Genomic DNA, 16,722 nt, shown 5'->3' on the forward strand with positions numbered 1-16,722 from the left:
ATTAAAAACAAGCACAAAAACACTAGATCTCAGAACTTAAAATTTATTGTAAAAAAAATAAATAAAGCATTTCAATGTAATTGAATTTACATTGCAAACACATTGCCTTGTCTCTGACAGAAACATAACATCTGTAACACCATTAACATCACAAAATGTTTACCAGAGAAAGCAATATGGCACGACAAAGAGAGTTGTGTCATTCCCTCCATATGACATTTTGAAGTCAAAAGGCCTAGGGTAATGCAGGTTGTCGACGTGAAAAAAAACAAAATCCTGCTTTGTCCTGATCACCTACTGGGCACTTGCATTGCCATTGCAATTTCAGAACCTCCTTTTACCATATTTAAAGACACCATTTTTCCTGGACCAATGTCTAACCGACTAAAAGTTGTTGAACGTTGCCAACAATATGCCATATGATTTTGATGCTTTTTTGCCAGCGTTTTGGTAATATTTTTAAACGATTTAAGCTGTTTTTTGAAAAAATTATGCTTGCCTTCATACCTCATACACCAACTATGAAGGACAGGCCCAATTTTCTGGATGCAGCGGGGATAGTGGATAAGAAAATGGTGCTTTGGTAATAGGTTTTTCTGAGGATACAACTTCTTAAACAGTGTATGGTGATCCACAATTAAATGTTTCAAATATACACATAAACCTTGAGATAGCATGGGTGAGAATATAATGTTTATCATTTGAAGTAGTAAAAGAAGCAGGCCCCAGTGTTGGTCAGTGGAAGTTACTAAATCTCCAAAGATAAGAGGAACATTTCGAAGTAAGCACCAGGACTGAACTGCATTCAGTCCCAGATCATTTGATCCTTCACCTAAATTAACTGCGACAGGCCTGTTGTTTCTCTCTGTGTAACCATAATCAAAACTTGGTATTCTTGAATTTATTTCGCCTGATGTAACATGTTTTTCCTTCAAATACAGAAATAACAACTTCAATTCGTACTGGCCCACCCCTTCTAACACATCATGCATCACATCAACTGAGAAGTTCTCTGTTGTGTGAAAATACTCCAATGAATTTAATATGCATGACCTTTTCACACCAAAAACGTATGGAAGGGATGGATTACCAGCCATTTCTTGACAGTGAGCGGTGTGTATATCTTTGGTGCGCAAAACTATTTTGGAAGAATCTTCAGAGAATTCTGTCTGAAAGTCCTCCTTTTCCGCTAAACAGAACCTGCAACAGTACCTTGCACTGAGACTCCACCAGACCAAACAAACTATGCAAACCCAAATTATCACCAGTAACCTGTATTAGAGTGCCACGAACATAGCCATTGTATAATGGAATCTCAACACCATCACTCTCCAACACTTTAATGTCTCGAACAATGGGAGCAAAAATTTCACTAAAACCATAACGTTTAACATCTTGAGTATGAAATAAGGCGCATAAGTGTATGTTAGCTAAGAAAGAATTCCATTTTGGAGAGAAGTTTCTTAAAGTAAAATAAACTCCACCCAATTTATGAATACCTCGCTTAGGACCAAGAGGGTTGGCGACCTCAAAGTCATCATAGAACATCTGGATCTGTATTGTCTGCTTCTCAGTTGAGAACAGGGGGTGACTTTTAAAAAAAGATCCGTCACAAATATCTTTCAGTCTAGAGTCGCTGGTAGCTGAGCTGTGCAACATTTCTGCAACATATTGACTTTTAAATATTGACTGCAGTGTAGATAAAATTGGAATATACATGAATGTATCTTGAACAACTACCTGATCATATGTTCCAGTCTTTTTATTTCGTCTTGTGTCAAATCTTGAACCAATCACACATTCAACTGGTTCTACTATTTCCCACTTGTCAGTCATAAATTTTGATCGCTTGTATTCCGAATTTAGAATTGTGAAAGGATTCTCTAACCCCTCAAAACACGCCTCAACTTTCTTGCACATTTCCGTTTCTCTTTCATTACTACATACATGCGTTATCACTGTCTCTTTAGCATGCTGATGGATATCTTGAACAATCTCTTCCATGGAAATCACTACAGAATTCAGTGTACTTTGACTAACACCTGCTGCCTTTAGATCAGAAATTACAGCTGAACAACTATTTACAATGTATGGCGAAGATAACTGTGATTCAGTCTCTAAATATTCAGTCGACTCTTCAACATGAGAAACATTACTTGTATTGCCGGTACTTTGAGGATATGAAAGATCATTTTCTACAGAATCAACTGAACTGCTTCCATGGCACTTATTAAGATGCTTTCTTAAACCTGGAAAAACTACCAAACGAACGTGAGCATCCTTCTTGACCACACTTCAGAAAAAGAGTCCTGCCTGTACATAGCCCATGAATGACCTTAAAGTGCTTAACGAGGTTGCTTGGACTTCCATGGTCACTTTTGCAAAGAAAACACTTCATGGTTTTGTCTTAACTAACGCAGCATTCTTGCCCTCAACTCTGCAAGTCTCCTTTGTTTCCCCCATGTCGATGTTGTAGATGGTTGTTTGCACGAAAGTGAAAAAGCTGCTAAGGGAGTAACTGTATGAGGTACCAAAGACGTAATGGGCTTTAAAGAGTTCGTCAAAAGCTCCAACTGAACCTGTTGCCTTGCATGGAATGGCATGCTTGTCAACCACAATGTAGTAGGAGTGAATGGTGCTCTGTGTGGATCCCTGGGCAAGAAGGTAGGGCTGACTTCTCATGGTGATGTTGTCTAGATGCTGCTGCACACTGCTTCCAACCTACAACAAAACACATTCAACAGAATTGTTTTGGTGACTAACTTCTGACAATAGATCAGATCACCTCCAACTGCGCATAAGATTGAGCTGATGGAAGACATATTTTAGGATTAGTTCACTTTGAAAAAAATGTTTGCTGATAATTTACTCACCCCCATGTCATCCAAGATGTTCATGTCTTTCTTTCTTCAGTCAAAAAGAAATTAAGGCTTTTGAGGAAAAGATTCCAGGATTTTTCTGGATATAATGCACTTCCATGGTGACCAATGGTTTGAGGGTTCAAATGTCTCTCAATGTAGCTTCAAAAACTCAACACTCCCCGCAGAGAAATAAAGGTCTTATAAAGAGAAACGATCTGTTTTCAAAATTAAAATAATATACTTTTTAACCATAATCGCACGTCTTGTAGACACATTACATCATGATGTTGGAAAGCAAAAACTAATTTAAACACCCTTTATCAAAAAAATATATATTTATGAATTAATAATAAACAAAGATATTGGACGATTTGGAAAGTTTTTCGCACTTCCCTACCCCTTTAAATGGGCTGATGTCTGTCCCGCGCGACCTTTCCAATGTCAATCTCAAGAAGCGTGGCGCATCTTGAGATTCTACAACACGTGCAATTGTGGAATTTTTATTTTGAAAACGACCGATCGTGTTGCTAGATAAGACCCTTATTTCTCTGCTGGGATGATATCAAGACTCTGAAGCTACATTGAGACAGAATTTGAACCGTCATTTAAAACAACAAACAGTTGGTCACCATGGTAGTGCATTATATGGAGAAAAATCCTGGAATATTTTCCATAAAAACCTTAATTTATTTTTGACTGAAGAAAGACATGGACCTCTTGGATGTCATGGGGGGAAGTAAATAATCAGCAAAAAAAAAGTATAAGTGAACTAACCCTTTAAGCATACCTTTTGAAATCTAATGAGCTGATCTACAGCTTGATAGGCTGAAAGCTTTCCCGGCCTCTTTCTTCCTTGGGCAGATGGTGGAAGCAAATGTAGCAGCAGCAAGATGGCAGACATCTCATTGTCCCAGCCTAAAAATAAGTAAATAAAAAGCTGGTTAACATTATGCATAGCATTCAAAATGACAACTTGCACCATTATAAAAATGTACACTACACACCTACATAACCCACAATAACAAGTAAAATTCCATTCATACCATTTTCAACTTCAGCCGCTGACTCAGCATTGCGCATCAAATCCAAGAGTTCTTTGGTGGGTACAAGTCCATGGCTTTCTTTTATTACTTTTGCTTTAAAAGTGGTTGGCCACTTCTCCAATAATTTGTTGGCCGTGACCTCACCAAACAGAAATCTGAAATCTTGTTCTATCTGCAATGTAACACACATGGACAGAAGTGATGAGTGAAATCTAATGCTACATTGGATATTTTGGTGATGCTATGAATTAAGATGTCATACCAGTCCCGGTGTGTCCAGAAATCGTGGAAAAACAGAGAAGACATCTGATGATTTGGCTTCATCGTTGACCATTGCTTGCCGATATATGAAGGTCATTTTCATCTTCTCACGGACAGTCTTTTCATCAGCAGAGTGTCTCAAAACAGAAATAGCTGCTTCCACATCCTCATCAGATGGCTCTCTGTCAAAGGTACAGGGCTGACGACCAATACCTGGCTCACCAACTTAAGACAAAATAAAATGTTAAACTTCACAGGTCACCAATATAATCACATGTCACTGATCTGTAAACATACCTTTAGGAGATTTGCTGATTAAGGCACCTCTTTCCTCTGCTGTTTTTCTTTGTATGGTCTTTAACCGCCATGCAAGATATCCCGAACCACTCTCTGGATCGTAGTAATGTTCCTAAATGATTATAAATAAATTATAAAGGAGTACTATTAACATTTCAAAGAGTGAATATGTGCATAATATTGCAATAACTCATTTACTTACATATCCATGTTGTGAGTATGGGTCTTTTAGAAAGGGAAACAAAGCCACTATCCCCTGTGCATACATCACTCTGATACTTTTGGGGGGGGATGTCCTAGCATATGAATTCAAAGTTAACATCACACTCAAATGACAATGCACAACACAATAGGGCTGTCACTTTTTATCCAATATTCGAAGGTACATTCGAACATGACGTGAAATATCTGTAATCGAACTATGAATAAACTATTTGTTTTTTAGAGTGACGTGTAATAGCGCAATTTTACAGTCTATGATTAGTTGATTGCCATTCTCCCTCTCTGGCGCGCGCATGCTGCGGAGCACAGTCTCTGTCTTGCATGCGCGTGCTCTAGATTGCGGGAGATTTGAACTAATATGCGTGATAAACTAATCTTTCAGGCATTAGACTGACCGGGTGGACAATTCAGCTTGAGAAATCGGGGGTGTGGCGTGTAAAACCTATATGCGTGAGAGTTGGCAGCTCTCTAGAGATAATGCACAGAACAGCCAGCCTGAACGGACATGCAATTACGAGCCGAACTCATCTAAAAAGCAGTGTTGAGAAATATGTTGGTTTCTACACCGGAGATGGTAAAGTAACCGTTGAAGTTGTGTGTGGCACATCTGTGAGTGCTCCAAACATGCATTCTCCACCGCGGGGAACATTGCCAATAAAAAGAGGGCCGCACTTGTTCCAGATCAAGTTGATAGATTGGTGTTTCTAGCAAACAATATTACAGTAAGGAAAGAATATTCGAATGCATTGCTTGATATTCGATATCCGTTCAAATTTGATTTTTTTCAAAAGTGACAGCCCTACAACATAATTGACATAATTCATATTTGTAAAATAACATTGTTTCTTTACAGCCCAGCAATATGCTTAATGCTCACCCATGTTTTTCTGTCATCTCAGCAGCAAGTATGTTGATCATCTGTCTTCTGGTGGCATCCGTCAGGGATTGAGTTTTCCCATATTCTTGGATGATGCGTTCACCACCAGGCTTAGAAGTTAAGATTTTTTCAATCAGCTGTAGGTGGAATAAAATGTGCTTTCCGTTATTGTAAAACCATATGTAATAATAAAAAAAATGTCATCTAAAGAATAATGGTGAAACAATATTCAGATTGGATTTAACAATTAAAGTAATTTTGACTTAGCAATTTCAACCACTTACCTCTTTTGCCTCAAGGTTAATGTGGCATGGCCTTTTAGGCTGGCTTTCTTCTGCAGCGGCTTCTTCTTCAATGGGGTCACAACGCGTGAAATTCAGGATGACGGTGTCCTTAGATGTACCCGGGCATGATGATTGAGAGGCACCTGTTCATTATGAAATTGGTACAAAATATATAAACATTTTACAAGAAAAAAGTTATTTTAAGACAATAAATGTTCTCATTTCTTGCCTTTAAAATAAACAAACTAATTTGTGAATTGTCTGAATGAATACCATGTCCTCCATTGTCCAGCATGATTCTCAAAGTTCCAGGTGACTCCTTCACTATTTCTTCAAAAACCTCTGTGTCAACTTCTGTGTCTGATTGGTCATACACCTTAATGTCTGGCTGCCTGCTTTCTGGTATCTTGAATTTTAGACACACTGTTAAAAAATAAATAAAAAAATGAATTCCTTTCTCCCAAGATTCAAAGTTCATATTTAAGTTTGCCTCATGTATTCACTAAATGATGAAAGACAAGTATATGCAGCCAATATTTTATGTAACTGAAAATATAAAGCACAACAGAATTCTGTTGAATTACAACAGAATAAACTTTAAATGATTATTGACCTAGATATCAGATAACATAATAGGTTAAAGCTGGATTATTGTGTCATTGTGTGATGTATACAGCTTTAACCTAATGTGCCCACCTTCTTTCAAGAAAGCGTTGAATGTCAGCTCAGACACCTTGACATATTTCTGCTCTTCCTTGAATTGAACACGCAACAGCATTGTGTATCTGTTAACAAAGAATATATATATATATTCAAAATCATAGTTTAGGGCTGGTTCAACTAACGTTAGAGTTATCTTACACATCCATTTGTCTCATGCACTATGCATTACTTAGATGTTATACTGCAATTACATAGGGCGCCCGAATTAGACAAATTTATGCTGGTTGAATATAACGTTAACTGCAGCAAATTAGGCTTAATGTTACGTTAGTTAAAGTTAACAGGCCCGGTGTCCATTAGCAACTGGGCCGAAGTTAGCTAGCTCATTATTTTAGTTCGAACAGTAACCCGTTAAAATTGTTAACCCATGTTAAACAAACACGTCATGCATTCAGTGATTTAAGCTATCGTTTTATAAGACCAACATTAACTATCAGAAGCATGCTATTGCTAACATTAACTGTGACCAGTATATTAAAAAAACCTAACTCAGAGAAACGTTAGCTTGGAAGCTAAAAACAAGTTAGCTATTAACTGTATTAAATATTGTATTGTTAATAGTGACCGAGTTAACGTTATTTTACGCATAAATCATTCGGACCAACTTCATTCGTGAAAATATTAGGCTACAACATAACTGTGTGTGTTTCTTTATGTAACGTTAACGTTACCGATACGGATTGATATAACTTGTAATATGACCTCAATTTATCAGCACATCTCTAAAAGATGTAAAGTTACAGGTTTGTTGTGGAAAACACAGAATATTACTTACCTAGCAATATCAGTAGCTTTGCGTTGCTCTTTTCGCGATCTCCATCCACCGAAATGCGTGCCGTTTGATGACGAGCAGCGAAATGGCGATTATTCTTTTTTTTTTTTTTTTTTTTTTGTGGTGGGTATTTATCACTGCTGTAGAGTTAAAATTGTCATTGTGTTTCTGCAGATTTTACACTCACTTTTAACTCCATTGATAGAGCAGCTTTACTCCCAAAAATGTTGAAAATACTCTATCTGGGTTAAAATAACTTTACTCTGAAATATTAACACCCCATTTTTTACTGTGTATACAACACATTACTGCCACCTGCAGGCATATGTCAGGCCGTCAGGTTCAGCAAGTCGTTTGCGCCAGAGACCCGCACCCCCCCCCCCCCCCCCGGTTCTCGTGCAGCAGAACAGAGAAGAAAAAAAAAAAAAAAGCTCCGCCCAGCAGAGCTTTGCTAAGAAAAATAAATAAAAAAGAGGAGCGCTGAGGTAGAGGAAAGACCATCGGAGAGACCCGTAATACTGTTCTGAAACATGCGGAGGAAGAGAAGCCAATGCGATCTAAATCCTCCCAGGTATGGGAATATTTCACACTGAAATGGGGGGTTGTTCAGGTGGAAATCGGGAGAAAGGTCGGTCCGGGAGATTTTCGGGAGGGGCTTTGAAACATCGGGAGGGTTGACATGTCTGGTCATCGCAGCCCTGGACCATCAGGAGCACAAACTCACAGCAGAGTGGGATAAGCTGCAGAGGCTCGAGACCCTTCTAGAGCCATGCAGGGAAATCAGTCTAACTTCTCAAATAACATTGCTTTGATTATTTTCTGGAATGAATTAGAAAATCAATTATCAATAACATGTATTTATGTAAAAAATAATAACGATAATTATGTATCTGTGTCCTGTTATTTATCTTTAGTATGCATTTCAGAAAGAAAAAATGGTTAGGATTCTGGTGTGATTAATCATGATTAATCCACTGAAAATTCCGATTAATTTGATTAAAATTTTTAATCATTTGACAGCCCTAATGTTAATATGAAGTATTGGACTAATCACTGATCCTTGCGGTACTCCACATGTGACATTTCTATGTCCTGCCACCGTATCATTAACTTGCACAGATTGCAGTAGCGATATTCCATACTATACTATAATTTTTTCAATGATTTACTGTGATCTATCGTATCAAAAGCCTTCTGGAGGCCAATACTCTTAATTTTTAATTGCATTTGTTATTTCTTCCACCATCACCATTAGTGCATGGGTAGTAGTTCTATTTTTCCTAAATCTATACTGATGTTCACTTAATAATTCACTATCATCATTATAACGAAAATCAATCTTTGCAATCTTTCTCTAGTAACTTAACAGAAAACAGGATGAAGTGATATTGATCTAGTTTTCCTATTAGGAAAAATCCCTTGTTGGAAAGACTATAGATTATATATATATAATCCCAAGGTTTTATAATAAAGTCAATTACTTCTTTAACCCTCCTGTTGTCTTCGGGTCAAAATGACCCGACACTGTGTTAAACCCCCAAAAATCCCCCTTAACGATATTTTTTTCACTTGAAATTTTATGACTTTGCCTAGATTGGCCCCAACAGTAGAAAAAGTGAAATGTTGCTTTTATTCACATTTCCATGTAAGCTGTACAAAAAAATGTACAAAGGTGGTCTTCGGGTCAAAATGACCCGTGAGGCAAATAGAGTTGAAATCAAGGTCACAGAGTTATTCAAACACCACAGAATGTTACAATGTTTTAGTTGTGTCTCAGATCAATCAGTTCCAGAAGTAAACAACACAAATCAGGTGTTCTTCCCGCGGACTGCTGTGCCTTTGATCAGTCTCAGATCAATTACCAGTAAACGTGAACAAGAGGGTAGCAGATGTAAACAACACAAGACAGGTGGCGTTCTCGCAGACCGCAGAGCTCTTTTTCTGTAGATTTCCAGTGGTTCCAGACAATGTCATTGACATGAGGTGCTCCAAATGACAGGATCTCTCTGTGCTGAAGACATGAGTGTGCGTTATAACGTTGAAGAGGCTCTAGAGCTGATTTTTTCAGATGTACAGCAAGACAACTCTGATTCAGACGAGGAAGTGGAGGATGTTTCAGAAGAAGAAGATGGGGAGGAATTCAACCCAGAGCATGAAGAATCATCTTCAGAAGAAGAAGAAAACCCTGAAGCTGAAAGAGACTTTCCTTTCGAAAAATGGCAAAATAACATGGTCCTCATCAGCATATGACTAACACGGCAGGCATGCAAAACAAAACGTCATAAAGATGACCCCAGGACCAACAAGGTATGCCGTTTCTCATGTCAATGACATTGTCTCTACATTCTACCTGTTTATCACACCAGCAATAGAAAAAATAATCCTGGAGATGACAAATCTGGAGGGTTTTCGCAAATATGGACAGCTGGAAAAAGATGGATGAGACTGACCTGCAGGCCTACATAGGGCTGCTAATCTTAGCAGGTGTATACAGGTCCCAAGGCGAGGCTGCAGCTAGTCTATGGGATGCAGAGAGTGGAAGGCCAATTTTCCGAGCCACAATGCCACTCAAACTCTTTCACACATACTCAAGACTGCTACGATTTGATGACCGTGAATCAAGACCAGCAAGACGTGTGACAGACAAACTTGCAGCCATAAGAGAGGTCTGGGACAAGTGGGTGGAGCGGCTGCCCTACCTCTACAATCCAGGGCCTGATGTAACAGTGGATGAGCAACTGGTTCCATTTAGAGGTAAGTGATTTTCACTATTGATTTCTTCGACTGTTTTCTGTGACACTGATACTAATCACTGATGCTAATGTCTTCTGTCCAAAGGTCGTTGTCCTTTCCGGCAGTATATGCCCAGCAAGCCAGCAAAATATGGGATCAAGTCATGGGTGGCTTGCGATGCCAAATCAAGCTATGCTTGGAAAATGCAAGTTTATACCGGGAAGCTGACCAGTGGATGCCCAGAGAAGAACCAGGGGATGCGAGTTGTGCTTGATGTGACAGAGGGACTGAGGGGTCACAATGTGACATGCGACAATTTCTTCACCTCTTATGAACTTGGACAGCAGCTCCTGAAGAGGAAGATCACCATGGTTGGTACAGTTCGAAAGAACAAGCCTGAGCTCCCACCTGCACTGCTTGCATCAAAGGAGAGAGAGGTCTTCTCATCGAAGTTTGCCTTCACTCCCACCACTGCTCTTGTTTCTTACCTCCCAAAGAAAAACAAGAATGTAGTTCTTCTGAGCACACTGCACACAGACGGTGACATTAGCGATCGTGAAGACAGGAAGCCAGTCATCATCCTAGACTATAACCGGAACAAAGGAGGTGTGGACAACCTAGATAAGGTGATTGGAACATACAGCTGCAGAAGGATGACTGCCCGCTGGCCCCTGGTCATCTTCCACAACATCATTGATGTTTCCTCCTACAATGCCTTTGTGATTTGGAGAGAGATCAACCCGACCTGGATGTCTCGTAAGCAGAACAAGAGGAGGGTGTTCCTGGAGCAGGTAGGAAAGGCACTTGTGACTCCACTGATTGAAAGAAGGAAGCACGTCCCCCGCACAGAAGCCTCAGCCGCAGTGGTAAAAGCTATTCAGAGTGCAGGAACTCCTGATCAACCTGAGGATCCAGCTACCACAGCCACTTCCCCAGCTAGGGCAAGTAAGAGGAAGAGATGTCAGTTCTGCCCTCAAAAGAGACTGTAAAACACATACGGTGTGCTGCAGGTGTAAGAAATATATCTGCAAAGGCTGTGCACTTGCATACTGCCCTACTTGTGCCAATTAGTTGAATGGGTTATGTTATTTTTCATGTTTGTATTGTTCATTGTTAGGGTTGGGTATTGAGAATCGAATCGATTGGAATCGAAACTAGCTTTGCGATTTACCCGGTATCGTTCAAAAGTTTAAAATTCGATTCCTAGTTTCGATTCTCAGTCCGCCGGCGCCAACCGGAAATAGAAACCGCTGAACACCAACAAAGAAGCGTCCACCGGAAGTGTTGGCGTAACAGCGCGATCGAACATGTATAGCGTGCGTCGGCGGTCAAAAGTGTGGTTACATTTCTCGAAACCAACCGAAAACTCTGCAAAAAAACTCCCGGTTGTTGTGACGCATCAGACGAGTGCGGGCAGCGGTGACCGGGTGGCCCGAGCGGAGCTGTCCTATATGTTAAAATGAGCAGTGAGGCTGGCGATGCAAAGTAAGAAAAAAAGATTGTACTAGCACTCCCCGCGTCGACCGCCAGCAGCCCCCCGTCAGCGAAGGTGTCCCTGATTTGAGGTTGGGAGAGTTGCGGGCGCTCTCCCCCCCCCCCCCCCCTCCGTGTGCCCCGTGTTTGACGCGCTGCCTCCTCCTCTGATTCCAAGGGTTCGTCCATCAGTGGGAGCAAAGTAACGTTTAAGTACCTGCAGTATCATACACTCACGTGTAAATGTGTTTTTGTGAGGTTTCAAAAATAAAGCTCTCAGGAAAGTGTACCCCTGTTAAAATATATTCATAATTTATAATGTTTATACAATATTCAAGTTCATAGTTTGATATTTATATTGTAGTTGAAAACATCCCTGTTAGAAATTCATAGTAAAGTTAATAAAAAGTTCATAGAATTAACATTGATGGAGAAGGTCAGACTTTTTCCTTCAGAAAGACCCTTGGTTAGCTAGCTCATTTAAAATATCTTAAACTTAAACTTTTTTGACCCTGCCTCTTACAGGAATCGGAATTGGAATCGCTCAAATTCAAACGATACCCAACCCTATTCATTGTGGTACATTTTTTCAGACTTGTTCTTAAATTGTTCACGAGAAAAAATGAGAAACTGAGTCATTGGATGAATAAAAACTCCCTTTTCTACAGTTTTTTCGTTTAACACATTCTGTGGTGAATGACAAGTTGTTTCTTCAAGCAAGTTGAAATCTGGTGTTTAAAATTAAATTAAGCTGCTTATATGAGAGGTTTAGTGAAGACGGGTCATTTTGACCCGGAGGACACGGGGTGTATACAGAAAATGAGGACAACAGGAGGGTTGATGATTACCATGTCGATAATTTATATATCAGATGATCTTTTGTCTTAGAAGTTTTTTTACAATTTCAATATCAATTTATTTTACCCCACTAAGGAACATGGTGTTTCTATTATGCTCAATAAGGTTGTCAAACACATCTATTTTGTTTTTAAGAGTGGATCCAACATACAAAAAATAATCAAACGATGCTTTTTAAATCGTCCATCGTTGCATCAGAGCTCTTTCGAAAAATGACAAATTCTGATTTGTAGCCTTTATTTCGAATTATATGATTAATGACTTTCCAAGTTCTTACACATTATTTTTGCTATCCTCAGGAATGACTGGGCTGTGACACTCAGCTTTACTGAAGCTATAGCATCTGTAAAGTTTTATTACACAACTGCCTGTTAAGAACTTTTTTCTATATGTTAAATTCACTCCTACAGCATGTAAATATGCTTTAGAATGTAGTGGAGATCAACTTTGATGGAGCAATGCTTGCTGTTCCTGGTTCTGAATTGATCAGTGGAAAAAATATGGAAAAGCCTGGGGGTTGTTTTGTTGTGCAAACAAACCTGCTGACCTTGTGAGATACAGTGTGATGCTGTATAATGAAGACAAAAGCCATCTTCATTATACAGCATACAACCAATGGATTCACCAACACAACAACACCTTAGATCAGCGCATGACCTGGAAAAGGCCATATTTGCTGCATCTTAACAAAAGATGAAAAAATAATCAGCCAGAGAAGTCTCCAAATGGATGTCAGAACCAGGAAACATTCGAAGGATTTTTCTTTTTGGGACAGTTTTCCCTGTGCCGATGAGGGTTTTGGGACAAGGGATGACGCATGTGTACAGAATGTAAAGCCCTCTGAGGCAAATTTGAAATTCATATAAAATAAAATGTATTGAATTAAAAATTAATCGTTACTGTTCACTATCAAATCTCAGCTACAAAAAGCTGCCATTCGACCAATATTGTAAAGGACAAACTATTGGTGAATAAGGCAAACCATTTAACCATCATGAAACTTTCCCAGTTGAACTTATTATGTTTTGTATTAAAAGTCTTTAGACATCAAATTAAACCAGTGCATGATAGAAACAATGTTTTTGTCTTGAAGCCATTTCACTAGGAAGGAAAGGTAAAAGTAATACTTGGTTGGTAGATATAACTTCCAATCATTAATAAGATTTCCCACTACATTCAGTCCAGTTGAGGAGACACAACACAAAGGGCTGCTTGCATTCTTGCCGTTCAGGCAGGATGCTCTGGTGTCTTCTCGCCATCTATTCAGGGAGAGGAGGCTGAAGAAACCTTTGCCACATCCTGTCCAGTTCCCCTGGCGGGTAAATACAGCCCGTTTAGTTTGGTTATTCAGCTGCTGCTAACAATACGACCCTCGTTGGGGGATTTGATTCATAAAGAGAGAGTGGGGGATATTTCGGGCATTGTTCACAGGCAGGGATTTCTGAATGCGGCTGGTCCAGATTTCCTCCACACTGTGGCTATTGTTTGGGTGTGTCTGGTAAACAATTTAGCATGAAGTTATTTTTTATTCTGCTGACAAGTCCTAAAGCATGACACATCAATCTGATAATGCCCCCCAAACTTTCCTTTTCCTCCGTAAGGAGTGATTTTGGTTTTGAGACGTTGCCTCCGTTGATAGAGTGCGTTTTGTTATTTTGATAAAATTAAAAGACTTTGTTTTCCTCCTAGAGTGGAGTGATTTGATAATTTTTATAGCCACACTTCTTCCTGGTCTATTTTTAATGGATGAAGCGCGACCTAGATTAACTTCATAGCCCGTATTTGACTCTGTCTTGGAGGACCACGGCTGCATTAATAAAAGTACCAAAAGACCCCGCGTCTGCTTCCTGTTTTCCTCCTGGGCCTGACACTTCAGGTAACATATGATTTATAGAAGACACCTGAATTCAGTTGGGTGGCGATGATTCGTCGTTTCTAAAACAATGTTTAGGAAACATTAAAGCCCAAACTGGAAGCTGCTAAAGAATTTCAACTTGGTTTGAACTCAGTCTTCAGAGGAATAGAAAGCAAAATAGCATTAATTTTGACATTTGCTTTAAACTTGGGATTAATACAATTTAGCACTGTGTGAGCATTATTCCCTAACAGGTTGATCTGCTACTGCAAACCTGGTTTCAGAATGGTAAACCGTGCTAAATTCTTCATGCACATATATGTTAGAAGGTATTAGTGTAAATCTTTACTTTGTTGTTTATCAAACGTCAATGCACAGCTACATTCTTTTAACTCATAAATCAATTATCTTAATGTATGCATTCACATAGGGCTGGGCTGTATGGCTAAACATTCATATCACATTGTTTTGTAAGATTCTAATAGTATCCCGGTTTATAACAGTATTTTTTTCGAGTAAACACATTCATTGACGGCAAAAAGTGCCGGCGAGATATCTTGTTAGCTTGGATACTAGTGTTGCCACTAGAGGCAACCCTAGATCTAACTTTTGTGGGACAATTGGCTCTGGCCATTACATGCTTGGTGATGAGGGGTAAAAATAGTCCGACATTATTAAATATTCATTTTGACAAACAGCTATAACACTTTTGAATTATAACAATCATGGAAACACTAACAATCATATCTAATTGAGACTAATTGCAGTCTTTCCTTAGCAGGAAACTACCGCTGGAAACTACATCTCCCACAACTAATTGGCAAATGTAAATGAAAGTGCATAAGGCAATGTGCAAATGGAGGTTGGTCACAAAGAGATAAAATACAAATGTCTTTCTGACTTTCTGTGGCTGACCAACCTGTTGTGTAGATCACTTGCGGACCCCGGCTATCTGTGGGAACGCCTCAGAGGCCCCTTAATAACATTTGTTTCAGTAGGACACTTTAAAGTGCCTTTCACAAGGTTTTCACCAATTGAAGGACACCTTAGGAATGCACTTTATAACATTTCCTCCACTGGATGAACACCTTAGAGCGGTGATTCTCAACTGGTAGGTCGCGACCCACCTTTGCATTTGAAAAAAAATAAAAAATTTGATTGTGTGATTTTATTTTGAAGGGACGTTTTCTAATGCAGCGGAGTGTCGGTTATTTTACTGGCTCGTCCGTCTATGTTTTCAGTCAAGCGCGGCAATTAGAACGGGAAAAGAAAACTCGAAAGAGCTCTGATGCAACGATGGACGATTTAAAAAGCATCGTTAATGATTATTTTTTGTATGTTGGATCCACTCTTAAAAACAAAATAGATGTGTTTGATAACCTTGTTGAGCATAATTGAAACACCATGTTCCTTAGTGGGGCAAAGAAAACCGCTAGCACCCCCCGTCGACAGACTGATCGATTTGGGTCGCGGCTCGTCATTGAGGGGTGATGGTGGGTCCTGGAGCCAGACCAGTTGAGAACCACTGCCTTAGAGGGCACGTATTAAAAATACGTCCACAGGAAGGACACTTTAATTGGAATGTAAAAACATTTCCTTCACTGACAGGACAGCTTTGAGGGCACTTAGCAACATTTCCCTCAACTGGGAGAGCACCCTAGAGGGCGCTTTATCATACAAGTTAATGTTTGCTTTTATATAGCGTATGATCTATTCGATTACCCACAGAGACACGACGTCTTGAGAGAAAAAAAGATGGTAGTTGCACAGGATTGTAAATTGGATGCACAAAATGTTTACACATAATACAGTTTCTAATAAACCAACTAACTGCCTAAACCTCATGGTATATTGTTTCAATTGTTTCTATCACATATGTGCTATTAAGAGATTGTGGTCATTTCATGTAGCTCTATAAGATCACAATTAATAAAACGCAATGTTCCGTGTTCTCCCCACGGAAAAGGGCAACCCGGCATTTGCATGTATATTCAAACATTATGCACCACATTCACAAAGCATGCGGTCTTTCCTTAGCAGGAAACTACCGCTGGAAACTACATCTCCCACAATGCCCCACGGCAAACCAGGAAGTACCTACTTTACATACCAGTCTGTGTTTCATACTTTAAACATATAAAGCTAAAGAAATTAAACACAGCAGCAACATACTATGGTGACATCAGACAACATGAAGCGTACATCATACAGCTAGTTTTCACGTCTCCGTAGCGGTTATACATGAGATTTAACGGTACTATAACGAGTCTTCATAAGTTTTACTGTGGTGTCAGAGACTGATGTTGTTCACCGGTTAGTTTTGTTTGAGGACGGAGTTTAGATTCATAACTTCATGTTTAAATGTAACTTTAACGTCTTGTCTGTATCCGCAGAGTGCAGCTTGTTTATTGTCTATCATTGTGCATTCAAACTATGTTTTAATAAAGGACACAAGGAGACCGT

General features: G+C 39.3%; 1 protein-coding gene across 2 annotated transcripts; it reads right to left on the reverse strand.

Moving 5' to 3' along the window:
- Positions 1-1,263: 1,263 nt before the first annotated feature.
- On the reverse strand, positions 1,264-7,630 carry LOC134117414 (uncharacterized). Of its 2 annotated transcripts, XM_062560530.1 has the most exons (11): positions 7,344-7,630; positions 6,542-6,630; positions 6,119-6,268; positions 5,846-5,988; positions 5,562-5,698; positions 4,665-4,758; positions 4,463-4,574; positions 4,167-4,390; positions 3,905-4,076; positions 3,649-3,776; positions 1,264-2,721 (listed from the first exon to the last, which is right to left on the reverse strand). In XM_062560530.1, exons 2-11 carry the CDS (start codon positions 6,621-6,623, stop codon positions 2,395-2,397), a joined length of 1,569 nt encoding a protein of 522 aa, XP_062416514.1. In that variant the 5' UTR covers positions 6,624-6,630; positions 7,344-7,630; the 3' UTR covers positions 1,264-2,394. The 2 variants fall into 2 exon arrangements, with proteins under 2 accessions (XP_062416514.1, XP_062416513.1); XM_062560529.1 differs by lacking the exon at positions 7,344-7,630 and having other exon boundaries at positions 6,542-7,182.
- Positions 7,631-16,722: the final 9,092 nt, after the last annotated feature.

Source organism: Pungitius pungitius, unplaced genomic scaffold (assembly GCF_949316345.1).
Source record: "Pungitius pungitius unplaced genomic scaffold, fPunPun2.1 scaffold_64, whole genome shotgun sequence".
Lineage (NCBI taxonomy): Eukaryota > Metazoa > Chordata > Actinopteri > Perciformes > Gasterosteidae > Pungitius > Pungitius pungitius.

Excerpts from the sequence above, each read along its gene's own strand:
- LOC134117414 (XM_062560529.1), bottom strand. The coding sequence starts at position 6,710 with ATGTGTAAGATAACTCTAACGTTAGTTGAACCAGCCCTAAACTATGAT. Across the intron at positions 4,391-4,462 it reads AATCAGCAAATCTCCTAAAG|TTGGTGAGCCAGGTATTGGT; the intron begins GTATGTTTACAG and ends TTTTGTCTTAAG. Across the intron at positions 2,722-3,648 it reads AGCTCATTAGATTTCAAAAG|GTTGGAAGCAGTGTGCAGCA; the intron begins GTATGCTTAAAG and ends GTTTTGTTGTAG.